This window comes from Oreochromis niloticus, linkage group LG10, assembly GCF_001858045.2.
Source record: "Oreochromis niloticus isolate F11D_XX linkage group LG10, O_niloticus_UMD_NMBU, whole genome shotgun sequence".
NCBI classification, from domain to species: domain Eukaryota; kingdom Metazoa; phylum Chordata; class Actinopteri; order Cichliformes; family Cichlidae; genus Oreochromis; species Oreochromis niloticus.
The window spans coordinates 26,015,191-26,031,017 of NC_031975.2; the positions used below are offsets into that span (position 1 = coordinate 26,015,191).

General features: G+C 41.1%; 1 protein-coding gene across 5 annotated transcripts in view; it reads right to left on the bottom strand.

Annotated features, from left to right (window-relative positions):
* gria4b (glutamate receptor, ionotropic, AMPA 4b) overlaps positions 1 to 14,614 on the bottom strand; it is a 155,354-nt gene extending 140,740 nt beyond the window's left edge. The window contains exons 1-2 of one of the 5 annotated variants that reach the window (XR_001225179.3): positions 13,796 to 14,614; positions 8,713 to 8,871 (exon numbers count right to left, since the gene is read on the bottom strand). Coding sequence is in view for 3 of the 5 variants with exons in the window: in XM_003453711.5 (XP_003453759.1) it covers positions 8,713 to 8,871; positions 13,796 to 13,886 (250 nt within the window). In the remaining 2 variants the exon portion in view is untranslated. The remainder of the gene's footprint in view (positions 1 to 8,712; positions 8,872 to 13,795) is intronic. The other 4 variants (XR_266961.3, XM_003453711.5, XM_003453710.5 and 1 more) reach the window with 4 other exon arrangements.
* Between the last annotated feature and the right edge of the window lie 1,213 nt (positions 14,615 to 15,827).

A 15,827-nucleotide genomic window follows, 5' to 3' on the forward strand; every position in this document is an offset into this window, starting at 1 on the left:
AACAGGGCCCGAGCATTTAAATCTTCCTGTAATAACATTATACTCACAAATTTAAACATTTTAAAATCTATAAACTACTCAAAGAAGATCCAATCTGACAAAGCACAGAAATTCCTAATATCTCCTGTCTCACTCCAAATACTCAGTCAGGACTCCTTGGCATTACATTGACTTCTACATTGTGAAGTGGTGTATTTTAACTCTAATCCCTGACCTTGGTTGGTGTCTAAACTTACCCAAACTGCAAATGAAATCAAAATTAAACAGTTAGTGAAAATATAATGAAACTAAATGCAAAACACAAAGCACCCAGCAGGACACAAACCGCTTTCTTCCAAGCGTTTGTAAACATTGCCACAGTTACTGTATCAAGGCTCTGATAAACTGGGGGCTTGTGTGTACATCCAGTGCAAATGTTTAACTGATTTCTTCTGTTTTTCTGAAACTCTAATGAAGGCCTGTCCTTAACAGGGGGAAATGATTTATGTATTTATTTATTTTAAATATCAAACTTCAATATCAAACAAATCTCAGGTTGGAATCACTTTTCAAATAAAGAACATTTTTGACCCCCATTTAGCTCCATATAAAAAACTGGTCAGTCTCTTTTCAAATTACATAAGGGCTCAAGTACTAGAGACTGGTCAGCAACTGCTCGCAGCCTGTCTTCGTTAGGCAAAAATTTATATTCTGTGGCCAGCTGTTAGTGGTTGCTTTACAAAACTGCTTTGGTTGCCAAGTGATTGTCTATCAGTTCATAAAGCCATCAGCAAAGTCTTTACTGAGCCCACAGAGAAAGCTAGCTGAGGGGTAATTGCCTTGCGACTTCTTTGTAGACATATTTTTGAAACACAGAGCCCCCTGCTGACCATTAGAAAGAATGCAGATTTGGGGCTGACACAATATGTTCATCTTTGTGTACAGTCTGTGTAACATAAATAATTGGCTCAGTCTAAACTGTGAGATCCATTACTGGATGCTTTTAGTGAATTTGTGATATTAATAAATCATAAAAGACTCCAAATTTGAACTGTCACCTTACATAAAATCCTTCTTCCAGTGCAGTCTCAGCTTGTCAGCAACAAAAAAGACTTTTGCTTTCACGTTTGTTCCTGATTTCATTCCCCTTCCTTTTGGAGAATCTGTGCTTAATAAATAATCCTGCAAAGCACTTCTGATGCTAAATCTCCTCGGTGACGTATTTCTCTAACCTACTCTGTTGTGCTGGAAGCAGATGGACTATCCCAACCTCTTAAGAACTGCATTTGTCACATTGCCTTTGTTTTCTACCTATTCTCAGTAATGATGTGCAGAGACTGCTGTCAGAAACACCTGGACGTTCTTACTGACTTTCAGTGTGAGAGGGACAAATGGCTTAGACGCCATTCAGGTTCAAGGACTCGGGACGCTAACAGAGCCACTCTGACGGTCCTGAACTTTAGCACATGACCAGGGGTGGCACTGTGACAACAAGGCAGGGAGCCATGAAATGATCACCATGCTGGCTCAGTGCTTTATAATAAATCAGGCAGTCTGTTGCTTTGGCATTGTACTACCATCCTTTCCACACATTTAACAACAGGATTTTTCACACTTAAAGGTGGTTTACCAAAAACACACCAGGTTATAGGCGGGTCATTGAGGTTCAGGCCCATCCAGAAAGGTCACGATAGTCCCTCAGCACTCAGTTAAATTTCCTGGCTTTCCTATCTTCATGTAATGACAATATCAATGCCTTTATATCTCCATGATACATTTACACATGTTTAATATCATCATCTCATCTTTCAAAACAAATTGCAAAGAAACAATAAAGATTAACTTTAAGTGCACAAATTTACCTTCCCTGCTTTTTTGCAGGTTCATGTAGAATTTGTGCTACATTTTCAATGGAAATCATTCAAATTGAAATCATTTAGAATCTAGTGGCACGTCTACACTTCTACATTAAGTTGTGAGAAACTTTAAAAAATACTTGTGTGCAAAGTATGGAGCTCCACCACGTCATCTGCATTTAATTTAATTTTATTAAATATAGCCAAATAACATCAACAGTCACCTCAAGCCGATTTATATTGTAAGGTAAAGACCCAACAATAATACAGAGAAAACAGAGAAAACCCCAGCAATCATAAGACCCCCTTTGAGCAAGCGCTTTGGCGACAGTGGGAAGGAAGAACTCCCTTTAAACAGGAAGAAACCTCTGGCAGAAACAGACTCAGGGAGGGGTGAGCATCTGCCAAGACTGAAGTGAGGGAAGGAAGAAAAGACGTAGACACAAATATTAAGAGTGAAGAAACACTCACCGACCACTTTATTAGGCACATCTGTCTACTCGTAAATGCAAATATCTAATAAGTCAATGAGAGAGCGGCAACATGACCAAGACAACCTGCTGAACTTCAAACCAAGCATCAAAATGGGGAAGAAAGGTGATTTATGGTTACTGGTGCCAGACAGGCTGGTATGATCATTTCAGAAACTGCTGATCTGCTGAGATTTTCCCACAGAGCCATCTGTAGGGTCACACTGCACACTGCAGTGCTTTGTGTAACACAAATAATCACTTGTTACACCAAAGGTACATAGAAGAGCATTTCTGAACGCACAACATGTCAAACCTTGAAGCAGATGGGTTACAGCAGCAGAAGACCACAACGGCTTCCAGTCTTTTCAGCTAAGAACAAGAAACTGAGGCTATAATTCATACGGGCTCAAAACTGGACAATAAAAGAGTGGTCTGATCAGAGATGGGCAGTAACGTGTTACTGCCAATAACAAATTACTGCAATCCGATTACTTTTTTTCAAGTAACGAGTAAAGTAAGGGATTTCTATTGCAACAAAAGTAATTAGATTACTGTTACTTTCCGTTACTAAACTGTGATTTTGTTCGTGAGAGTGTCTCATGACAATGACGTACGAGTGTGCGACATCAGTGGCAGCAACAGACGTGTGCAGTTCAACAATGGATAATGTATTGGAAGTACTGACATTACTTTGAGTTTGATTCTGTAAAAAGTGACAAAAACATTAGCATCCATTGCACACTCTTCTTTCTACAGCAAAAAATGAAACTTCAAATGTGAGCAAGCACCTAGCATGCTGCCACGGGAATGTGAAATTCACAGAGAAACCCCCGGATCCCCCCACTGACATGACCACTGCGGCACCGGGCAAACCCCCACCTGTTCCACTCCTGCTAAACAGCTAAAAATAGATTGAAGAGCGACACGACTTAGTGCCGCTGAATCTTTGATTTTATTTATTTTTTTGCTGTGTTTTACTTGCATCTATTTGAAAGAGTGAGTGTAAACACAAAAAATTATTTTATTATATATACTGGAATATGCAGAAAATAGGTTTAAATGTTAAACACACTTCTTCAAGTCAAAGACTGTTGTATATAATTTAATTTTCGCTCAATGCAATGTGCATAAAGTTAAAAGTTTAAAACTAATAAAACAAGTTTTAAAAAGAGACTTTTTCATTTGATTACATTTTATATGATTGATTATGCAGAAAAAATAGAATTGGGCTGAAAGATCTATTGCTTTATTACGTATTCAGGTTGTGTATCGTGTTTTTAAAAAGTAACTAAGTAATAGAGTAACTAATTACTTTTGAAAATAATCAGTAAAGTAACAAGATAACTGAGAAGTAATCAGTAATTAGTAACTATTAGTAACTTTCGCTGTTTTCAAGTAACTTGACCAACACTGGGTCTGATGAGTCTTGGTTTCTGTTGCAACACTCAGATGGTAGGATCAGAATTTTTGTGGAAACAACATGAAAGCAGGGACTCATCCTGCCTTACATCAATGTTTTATGTTGATGGTTGTGGTGGAGGATATTGTCTTGGAACACGTTGAGCACCTTGGTGTCAGTTGAGCATCACAAACACCACAGCCTACTACAGAGCATTGTTGCTGACCACGTCCATCCCTTCATGACATCATCTGATAGCTGCTTCCAGCAGGATACACTATGTCACAAATCTAAAACCAACCCAATTCTTGAACATTACAATGGATTCACTGAACTCAAATGGATTCCACAGTCATCAGATCTCAGTCTAATAGAGCCCCTTTGGGATGAGTCGCATCATGTGCAGCTGACAAATCTGAAGCAACTGTGTGAAGCTATAAAGTCAATATGGACCAAAACATCTGAGCAATGTGGCCAGTGAGTGTATGTGTAAGGAGCTAGTTATTGTTTCATGAAGAAAGGTATTAGTAAATTTCCTGGAATGTATTTGACAAGTAATCTACAAAGGCTCATTTGCTGGCAGAGGTCCAGCTTTCCTCCACAGAGCTGAGCTCTACAAATAAATCCTCATGCTGCTGGAGACTGTGGATACCACTGCCACAACACAGAGTCTAACAAATGTCTTGACCATTTCTTTCATTTGTTAAAGATAATTATACGACAGTGATGCAATTAACTTGATATTGATACATTACCGTTTTTTTGCTGTATAAATGATTAAAAGATATATTTTTTAGTGGCTGTCACTAACACTAGTAACCCCACTGTGAATAATAAGGAGGTTAAACTGTAAATCAAACAAATGCAGGAGAATTTATCAGAGCGTCTGGGTCTACCGAATGATCATCAATGACAATGGGAACATACAACAACATTTGTCCTCGGCTTCCCACCAATTATCCCCATCAGCCTTCCTGACAGCAGCACAGCGAGCCACTGAATGGACTAATCTCTCTTCACAAATTAGCTCAGTCTCTCATCTCCTCTTCCCGAACGTACGCTATGCCCTTAAACGCCACATGGTCACACTGCCTATTCATAACCATTATCTCAGGGCCTTTGGAAATGGAGAAAAAAAAGGGAGCCGAGAAGAAAAAAGGAATAAAGACACTGGGAAATGTAAAACGGGAGGTGAAAACTGGCAATGTGGTTCGATCTCAGATTCCCCGCTGCCCCTGAGCTATCAGAGCCATTGATTGGTTCATGTAATTCTGCTCTGATTCGGCTTGGCCAATCAATGGACTGCAGACCGATTTCCTGTGACTGTGCAGCCATTAAAGTGAAGGTGAAAATCCCATAGTTTCATACACTTTACTCCCATCCGTGCCTTTTTTATACGTCCAAGGATCTTCTCTTTCTGCATTCTCATTCAAAGAGCTGCTTCTCTTCACACTGCAGTCATTGACTGAGTGGATACAAAAGATGGTGTAAAATAATACAGGAAACTGTGGATGAATTTCTGAAATGAAGATGCCACATTCTACAAATATTGGTCTCTTTTATCTCAGAGCAGCTTCTTTTGTCCAATTACTGACATTTTTCATACATCCACAAGGCTCCTTCACTTATTCAATTTATTATTTCATAAAATTACTCACTTTAGATCCTGAACTTAAACAGTGTATATATTTAAGTATTTTTTAATTATTTTTAAACCAAACCCACAACATTATTAAAGTATTTATGTATCCCTACAAGCTGCTTTAAAATATTGCAGTATTGTCTGCTGCAAACCTCCATTCGCTTATTTTGCTTATTCAGTTCTTGTGCCTACTTCTCTTCACTTTAACTTGCAGTATTCTGTCCGCTGCTCGCATAGCTCGTTTCCCCACAGAGATCAATAGAGCTTCATCTTCTGTAATTTCAGCTCATTAATAGGCAAAATCTTGTGGATGCATTGGTTTTAGTTTTGAACGTATTTGAGCTTAATGCTTCTGTCAGCATGGCTTCAATGATCCTCCACAGAGAACTGAAAAATATACTGTTACAGAAGGAAAGCAGAGCTTCTCGTTTGTTTTGTGGAGCAGGACGAGCAAAGTACAGAATAGATAAACCTACAGCTGTTTTCAGGCTCTCAGGACATTCTGTGAAGATTGCCTTTGCACATGTCGCGCACAGCAGGTGCAGGTAACTCACCTCGGTTGTCTTCTAACTGTTGGAAGCGCTTTGTACTTTGTACAAGGGAACCAGCAGGTTAAAGACCAGCTTTCATGTGGGTCAGGCTGGAATTCTATTTTAAGATTTTGGCACTTTTACAGTTAAACACAGCAATATTATTAAAATTATTTCTTGCATCACCCAGCATGCTGTTCAGCAGTGTCATTTTATAACCGTGCAGTTAAGAGTGTTACAAGTAGTTTATGTTTATTTGGTTTATTGATGTCTGTGCTGTTGAAAAGAGTTGTCTTGTATAAAAGTTTGCAATTTACAGGTAATGTGCGTCCTCTCTCAGTCCCTCTACTGGCAAATTATATAATACATATAAACTCGTGGAAATGCCACTGTGTGTAAATATTGTCTTTTCTCAGGCATAAAATTAAGAGTGGCTTAATGTTTAGTAATACAAGTCTGTCAAGATTCCTTTTTTATATATTATTATTATTGTTATTATTAGGGGCTTTTCCATCTTTAATTAGATGGCACACAGAGAAGAGGGGGATTGAGAGTGGAGGAAGATGCACAGCAAAGAACATCTGGTCCGACTCAAACCTGAGCACTTAGCCCTGTGGCATATGGTTACCTCCGCAACCCAGTGAGCTAAAATAGGACCATGTAGCAACATTTCTACACTTTTTTTGCTTTAGTACAGTCCAATTCTACTTCTACAGTTTCTTCTTTCACAACAGGAGATTATCTAACTCCATCTCACTCATCCTTAGCATCCTCTTCTGTTGCACCAACCCTCTGCATGTCCTCCTTCACTACATCCATGAATCTTCTCTGTGGCCTTCCTCTTTTGCTCCAATATACCTACTATCCCACCTCTTTACTTTGTATCCAGACCATTCAACCTGAGCTGTCCCTCTGACGTACTCATTTATAATCTCGTCCCGATGAAAATCTGAACATCTTTAGCACAGCCTCCTGCCTTTTTGTCAACGTCACCGTCTCAAAACCACACATCACAGCAGCTCTCACTACGATCTTGTAAACCTTCACTTTCACTCCTGCTGCTATCCTTCTGTCACAAATCACCCCAGGTACTTGTCTCCACCCACTCCACACTGCCTGCACTCTCTTCTTCACCTCTCATGTGCACTGTCCATTGCTTTGGATTGTTGACACCAGGTATTTTAACTAATCCACCATCATTATGCATGTATCTTCGCATAGGTCTCCCTCTCATTCACACACATGTATTCTGTCTCACTTCTACTGACTTTCATTCCAGAGCATACCTCCATGTCTCCAGACTGCTCCCTGCAGATGTCATCTGTGAACATCATAGTGCAGACACTCCTGCCTGACCTCATCTGTCAATCTGTCCATCCCCACTGCTAAAAGTACAGTTTATGACTGCTATTTTGTCATAATGTTATCTTATCCCATTACAAAAAACCAAAAACATCCATAATCGTCTCAGAAATCTGTGCCTCTGACGGTTTTGTAAATGATATCTAGTGAGAACAGACTATGTATCAGTGCATATAATGAAAACAGAGACCACTCTTAACTGATTTGGGGTCATTTTCAGGTGCCAGTTCAGCCAAATGTGAAAATTAAAAACCGTGGAATTTAGAAGCTTAGAGGAAACGGGAGCTTGAAATTATCATGCAAAATTAAAATGTAAGACAAAATACCTCAGGGTGTTTCAAAACATTTAACTCTCTTTATCTGATCACAGAATTTCTGAGCGCTCTCTGGTCATCACACTCACACACAGACGCGTACGATTCACCCCCTCCATTACCAAAACAAACATAAAAGCACTTCATTGTCTGCTTAATTTAGTCATTGATTTTTTTTAACACCAGATCACACCACGGATAGTAGGAGACGTCAGGCTGAAGTGTTTTATGGTCTTTGCGGAAACCCCCACCATCCCTGCAGACACACTCACACACAAACACACACTCGGGCTGAGGAGAGAGTGAGAAAAGGGAAAAAAGAAGATGCTCCCCCAGGGATCATCACTAAAAATCACTGCCTACTACTGTTAGGAGATCTAACCACGGGAGTGTGTGCGTGATTGTTGTTTGTGTGTACAGCGTCTGTCCCCTTTGGCATGTGTGGCTTTGCTCAGATCAGATGTGAACCAGCAGACACTCACAGACAGCTGTGCTGCCACATCCTCACACGCACGCACTGAGCTGTTTGGAGGGACACACGCAACCCAGAAATGTGTCATTTTGGGGATGACACTCTTTATATTACTATAATTTAACCTCATTACTATTTATAGAACCTCTACCAGCACAAGCAAACACAGATGGTTTATCAAGTAAATACCCATCTTTAAAAGGTTGATTTCACTGTATTGCACTATATCTCTATCCATTAAGATAACACAGTACTCACCATGTAAAACAAAAGCTAAGTCCAGCTAAAATATAAATAATTACCCCTTCACTGCAGATGAAATCTGTGTGTCCCCAACTGTGCTATCTACAACAACTTATCTATTTCATCGTTCGCTTTATTTTCTGAGCATTTAATTACAACCCCTGTTACTAACATGAAACATGCATTTCTACCCATACAAACAGGTAGCAGCAATGAAAAGTAACACTTCTAAAAACGCTGTGAACCTAACGCTTTAACTTGGTGAGTACAGTTCCAGGATCAGTGGGAACTTAAGACTCCAGTTGAAATAAAACATCATTAAACACTATGTACAATATATGTAATGCCATACTGGTGTTCACTTGTTGTATGCGTTGCCATTTTCCAGAGACCCCCCCCCCCCAAAAAAAATGTACAACCCGGAGTCATGTGACGAACTTACAGGCGTTGGTGACGGCGAAGCTGTTGGCCGTCTCGATGTTGTCCACGTGAGGCACCAGGTTGAACGGGGCTTCCGAGGCGTTCGGGCTGGTGTTGTGCAGGAAGATTGCCAAACGAAAGGCGGTGTACTCCTGATCAGTGTTTCTGATGAACAGACCGCCTGAAGAGAGGGAGGAGACATGAGGGCTCGATGAAGAGCGTGTCCACTGTATCTCGCCGTCAGGTTTAAACCTATTCTAGACAGATTAGTTATTGCTGACTGCAGCACAGAAACACAAAAGACAATATATTTAATCCAAGTCAGTGTCCATGTGGGGTACAACTTGTTGCTATCTCAGCCCCATCTCCACTGTAGTTAATAAGATTTCAAAGAAACCATAAAACTTCTGTTGGGAGAGCTTTCAATCTTTAGATCACAGTTAAATAAAACCTCTCCTGCTGAGCTGAGGGCTACCTGCAGGATTCTCATGGGCTTTTGGAAACAACCCATACAGTGGTTTTCTTTTCTGACACTCAACAGGATGATGATACTGAAAAAGGCTCTGCGATACAGAGATAAAGAGTCTGCAGGCTAGCATGCTCGGGACAGCTATATTTGGACACAAAGTCCATCTGCAGGTATATCTCCAGACTTATTTGAGCATATTTTAATTTTAAAAACTGCAGCTGGACTCCAACTCCACAGTTTTGATATGCAGCAGGTGGAGAACTTCTCCATAAGCTGCTATGCCAAGCTCACCAACGATGGAGAGCACCGCAAGAACTATCGCTGCCAGATGAAGCACAAGTCTGTGCCGGAGTCTGTCTGCAGGAAGAGAAACTCACTGCAGAGGGAGCTGAACGTGTTGATCAGTGATTTATTTGACATGCTGAATATTTGCAGATGAGAATATTATAAAAAGTACCTAGTTTGTAATTGTTTTAAGCAAGCATGCACACATCACATTGAAACATCCACAAGTCCAAGAGACCTTGAGCCAAACCTGGAGTGGAGGTAAAGGAAATGTCTAGAACAGGGGTGGGGGAACTCCAGGCCTCAAGGGCCGATGTCCTGCAGGTTTTAGATGTGTACTTGATCCAACACAGCTGATTTAAATGGCTAAATTACTTCCTCAACATGTCTTGAGGTTCTCCAGAGGACTGGCAATGAACTAATCATTTGATTCAGGTGTGTTGACCCAGATGGATATCTAAAACCTGCAGGACACCGGCCCTTGAGGCCTGGAGTTCCCTACCCCGGTTTAGAAAGACAGATTTATCCTCTGCAAACCACAAATGTATACCTATGACTGTGCCAGGCTGTCACATAGGTGCTGAGATTTCAAAACTAATCCTGAGGTCTTTTCAGTCTACACATAAGTAGCTGACCATCTTTACAATTAGACCTATGCTAGCTTGTTTAGGGTTTAAAACAGGTGATATAACGCACCAGAACAAACAGATAATAGTGTTTTTTCTCATGACAACAACCTCACATCGAAGGTTCAAAAGATTTAAGGCAAATTTTATTAGCTCTTCACAGATGTTTGTTTCAAAGAGAAATCTCTATCATAAAAGAGGTTCACACAACTGACTCCACAATGTGTAAAATGTAATAAAAGGGCAGTATCGCTCTGGTAAATCATGCCTTCCTGCAAAGACTAAAAAAAATTTAGATCCACTGAGGTACCACTAGGCTTTGTGGCAAGGATTCAGTGTGTTTAACATGCAAGGTCGTCTTTGTCTCGTACTAATGCAAGCAGAGAAGGTGATAATATTCACAAAATATCCTTTTGTATCAACTTGGATTTTCATTCGGTTTTCTATGCAAGAGCGGCGCCAGTGTCATAAATCAGTTTGGCATCAGAGATAAGATTTTTGTTTCGTGTCCTCTTGTATTACAGCCTCATTCATATACAAAGATCTCCACTAAGCCGTTCGCGGCTGTGCAAATGTCAGTAGTGTTTTTAGGTTAGAAGCAGTTTGTTTCACATTTCAAAATCTGACTCAGGGCTATATTTCTTAGGATGAGACAGTGTAAATGTCATTTAGAGCAAAATGCCAGTGTGTTCTTTTTATGGCTGACCTCTTTAAAAGGTAAACTTTAGAATATTTTACCACTCTGTGGAGACCAGTCATCTAAGCCCCCTTTTGATTTTAATCTGATTTCCATTGTGATGGGTTTTATGTTTATTCCTAACTTGAAATTTATCCTTTTTCCGGCCGCTGCTGAATAGAAAAGAATAAAATTAAGGACTGACCTAAATCCAGCTTATTTAGACTTCTGACATTCTCTTCATCTGGATTCAACATAAAATGAGATCCAAACACTTCGGGGGCCTCAGACTTTGAAGTTTCCTGACATATGGTTCGCCGAAAACAAGACCCAAGTGGCTGCAACATGTCTGTTTGTTTGTGACCCCATTACCACCTGGATGACTTCTGATCATGTCTTTGAATTTAATCCAAGCTACTTAGTGTGCCCGTGTAAGTATTCCATGTTATCTTTTTCTAAATTTCTATGTAGAATACTCTCAAAGAGGAAACAGCTGGTGGCATCTCCTCTTCCTCTACAGTCTTGCTAATTAGGCTTACATTCCTTACTGTGAATAATCAATAGCAGGAGTAATAGCTTGGCAACCCCACTGATCAGCTTACTCTTGCTAACCATCACCTAAAATAATCAGATTTAGGTGAGCTTTCAACATCTTGAGTGGGCTTTATTCTGAAAAGATTATTCACCCTTTACAGTTTGCATTCACACTTGGCGTCGACCTGTCAGGGGGCACATCCTGATATATATATGTTCCTGTATAGCTTAGTTTACAGGGGTGATTCATGTTAACACTTCTCCATTCAAGTAAAACACCATCAGTGCAATACATGCGTGACTTTTAGCCACAGCTAGTGTGCGGTCCATGTCCCTGGTTAGGCTTTTAAAGTGTTGTGGTTTGGCTGACCTGGTTACAGCACGTTCTGTGTGCATTCACACCGGCATTAATGTGTGCTACTCCTTACCCAAAAGACATCCAGATACACATGAAATGTTCCAGTAGCAGGTGCAGCTGGAGCCTTAATGTGAGATAGTAACTTCTATTAACGCATGGAGAATGATTTCTCAAAATCATGGCTCGCTTTTGTAGAGGATTTAAATCTGCATGTTTTGAATGCACAGAATCTAAATTTTGTCATCCATTCATCCACTTTATTAACCATCTATCCCAGCTGCCACAGGGCAACAGGCTGGGAACACTTTGGAAAGGACTGCAGTCTATCGCAGGGCTAATGCAGAGAGACAGACAAGCATTCACACCTACAGTCAATTTAGAATCACCAGTTAACCTAACACACATGTCTTCGGACTGTGGGAGGAAACCGGAGCACAAGCGGGAATGTGGAGAAAACGCAAAGTTTACACAGAAGGACACCAGGCAGGTTCAAACCCAGAAGCTCAATCATCATAAAGATTAGTTTGGAGTAAGATCTATAAGGTTCAGATTTCTTCCTATCAAAGATGCCCCGCTGCCATGCAGTGTATGACAGGATGCTGACAGACATTGAAAAACTAATACAGGTCAGAAAATGAAGGATGAATAGGATTTATAATTCTGAGGACGTCTCTGCATCTGTTGGCAACTGTGGAGCATGTTGGCCGTGACTCTATTTGTCCACTTGTTTCTGTGTCGCCTGCGTGTGTACAAAGCAAATTTCCTGCTGCTAATAAGTGTTGATTCGTCGGTGACGATTATTTGAAACTGACAAGTGTTGATCGGGGGAGATGTTTGCCCTCTCTGAAGGCTGATGTGGTTCAAAAATTGCTAAATGTAGTCTGGCGGGTGTGGATTTTTACACTCCCAGAGGACAACTAGGCCTGAAATGGAGAAATATGATGACACAGGGATTACATCAACAGTTTTTAAAATAACTGGCAGCAATGATGTTTGTCAAGCGATAATGAGAATAAGTTAAGTTAAAGAAATACCAAGAGGCCGATTATAATAGCTGGGAAATTATGAGTAAAATAACCTCCCCACACACGCCAGTTTGGCTTACGTCAGCAGCAAATTAAATGTTTCACACGACGGCACAGCAGTTCCACAGACGCAGGTTTAAACCCCAAACAACGCAGCTCGAGAGCCCTCAGTTCCAGGGGTGCCTGCTCTGCAACAGACCCTGACCTCTGCCCTCTCTGGGTGGCCCGGGGATTGGAGTATCACGTTGATATAAAAGGACAAGGAGAATCATTTGAACAGCTTGTCATTTTTCATCAGCCTGACTTGTATCTGATGTGCCTCAACTCCATCTACAAGCTGGGGTGCAGCTGAGGGTAAAACCCAGCAAAAAAAAAAAGTCAATGTAAGCAAATATCAGATTTCAGAATGACACTTGAAACAGTTGGAATATAAACCTGGATACCAGATTTTTTGATTCTCTGATGACTGTTTGTTGGGGATGTGATGATTAACCAATGATTAACTAATGGAGGTCACGGTTGGGCTCATCCCCCCCCCAGCACCCTGCTTTTAAATCTAACCAGTAAATCTGCCAGCGAGTGTAATGAAAACCGTGAATCCGTCAGCTTTATTCCCTTCCAGTGAGAAACGCAGTTAAATTAAAACACAGAGACGCTGAAAAAGAGAGAGTGAAACTGATGGAAAAAAAATCGGGGGGGAACGGTGCAGCTGCAAGACATTTGGGACCCGTGGCAGCGGTTTGTTATAGGAGAGGGATTTGCGAGAGTGTTAACAGCAGTCAATGCACAGGCAGCCCGCATGGGGAATACACACAGACTTTGCTGCTCTGATCTGCTGCAGTGGCGGAGTGCACCGGGATACACACACATGCAAAGCGCATTAGGTGTGTGTGTGTGTGTGTGTGTGAAGCATGCACAGCATCGACAGAGCACAGGACCCCGTCTTTATGGTCATGTTTTAAAGACAATTAAAAGAATAAAATAAGACTGTGTGGGGGAAAAATCCGCAATCCCCACTTTGACCAGTGCCGGGGTGCTAAACGGCAGGTCAGAGGCAGCAGGCAGGACGTCCACAGATTCATTGACTGGTTTTATTTTGTGCTTGGATCTACCATAAAACGCTCACACTTACCGATCTGAACGCTGCTCGGGAAAGCACCCATTGCCAGTCCCCAAAAGCCCGAGAACATCAACAGAATCAAATCGCGAGAAGAAATCCTCATTTTGTTCAGGTTATAAACTGATTAAAGACATCGAGCAGGTTTAATTAACACCCCCGGTGCAAAGCCAACATCACAAGGGAAAACAAAAACAAAAAACAAAGAGATTAAAAAAGGGAGATGAAATCAAATGCCGGTTAAATATCCATGTCTGCTTTGGGTGGCTTTTTTTTTTCTTGGATATTCCCCCCGCAGTGCCGCTGGTTTGTGCCGTCAAACTGCGTCCGTCCGTCCGGCGCTGGAGATTTTGCGCACACCACCAAGAAGAGGAGGGAGGGAGGACGAGGGGTGGAGGTGGTGGTGGTGTTGTTGAGGGGTGGGCATCAGCCAGCGGCGGCCAGTGCGTCTGGATGCGGCTCAACTCACATCACAGCAAGAACACACATGCGCCTTTTTACCCGACCCGGGCAGGCAGGCAGGAGGGGCGTCAGTCAGTCAGTCAGCCCGCTCAGCAGCACCGAGCGGCGGAGAAAGTCCCCGCAGCTCCTTTAACACCAAAACTTCCAGAACCGCTGCGAGTGGCTGCGAAGATGGATGTCTGACAGCGTTTTTCTCTCCCGCTCCTCGCTGTCGGATATCATCCCGGATAGATCGTCTCGCACGGGCAGATCAACTTAATCAAAACCCCGGTGTGTCCTCTCAGTCACTCTGCACACAGCCTTTAGGGCGCAATTTAAGATAAGCTGCGCAAATTGCGGCAATTAATAAAAGTCTAATGAGCAAGTTCAAATTCATTTGCCGGGTTTGTTTTCTGTGAACTGTCTCTTAACTTAAAAAAACAAAAAAACCAAAAACTCATGCTGGGTCGCTTAAGGTAGTCAGACTGTCCCTTTAACGGTTGCTACCATGTGACATTACTTATGCACATGTACAAAACCGCTACAGCAACAGATAAACAAATAAATTATTGTTTTTTAAAGCTTAAGAAATACATTAAAATAAATGTAAATGAGGGGAAACGTTTGAACACCGTCAGGTTGAACACCGCCAGCCTGTCTCACTAAAGTTTGCAGTACTCCTTCAAGCCAGGAGTTAAAAGTTTTGTCACTTTGACCAAATAACACAGACTTTCAGTAGCACTGCTGCCGGTGGAGTCCCCGGGTATGCAGTTTAAACAAACTAATTTGGAAGTTTTGTCGCCATCCTCCAAGATTAAATAAAATCCACTGATAGTGAGACTTTAAGGAAGTGTAGCCATTAGTCTCCTCGGGGTGGTTCGGCTAAAGCAGGAACTTTAGGAGACACTGGGGCTGCTTTCAGTTCAGGTTCTGCTGATTTTGAGGTTTGTAGTTGCCGCAGGTAAAGACCCGACTGGAAAATGAGTAATTATGTGCAAAGCTCCCTTTGAAAGCAGTGCGTGGAAGTTGATTTTGCTTTTGTGAATGTGAGAAAGACTGAGCGTTTTCCAGCAAATCTAAAAAAACAAACAAACAAACAAAAAACACAACAACAACAACAACAAAACACAACATCTTTTCTTATCTTTTTTTTTTTACATTCATCATTGACAGAAATGTACGATTTTAAAAAAAAGACTGCATCTTTACAAAATGAGCCTATTATTGTGTGTCATCACAAGATAATGCTGTAATACTGGAGCCAAATAAAGCCAACCTTGCCACAGAAAACCAGACCAGTATTTAAGACATTTTAAAAGATTATACATCTGAATCACAAGCAACAGGTAGCTGAGCCAGGTCCCGATGAAGAGCAGCGGGTTTAGAAGCAGACCATTAAGCCTCAATAGATAATTAAACTAAACTAATATACTTAATCATGATTAAATAATCATCCCAGTCATTTTCTTGAATCTGATTCAACCTCTCAAATCAAAATAATTGATGTTTTGTTACATTGAACTGAACATTTGTGCCACTGTTTGGATAAAACAAGATGTATGACGGCATCTATCGCTAATGAAAATCTATGAGTAATGAGTTTTGC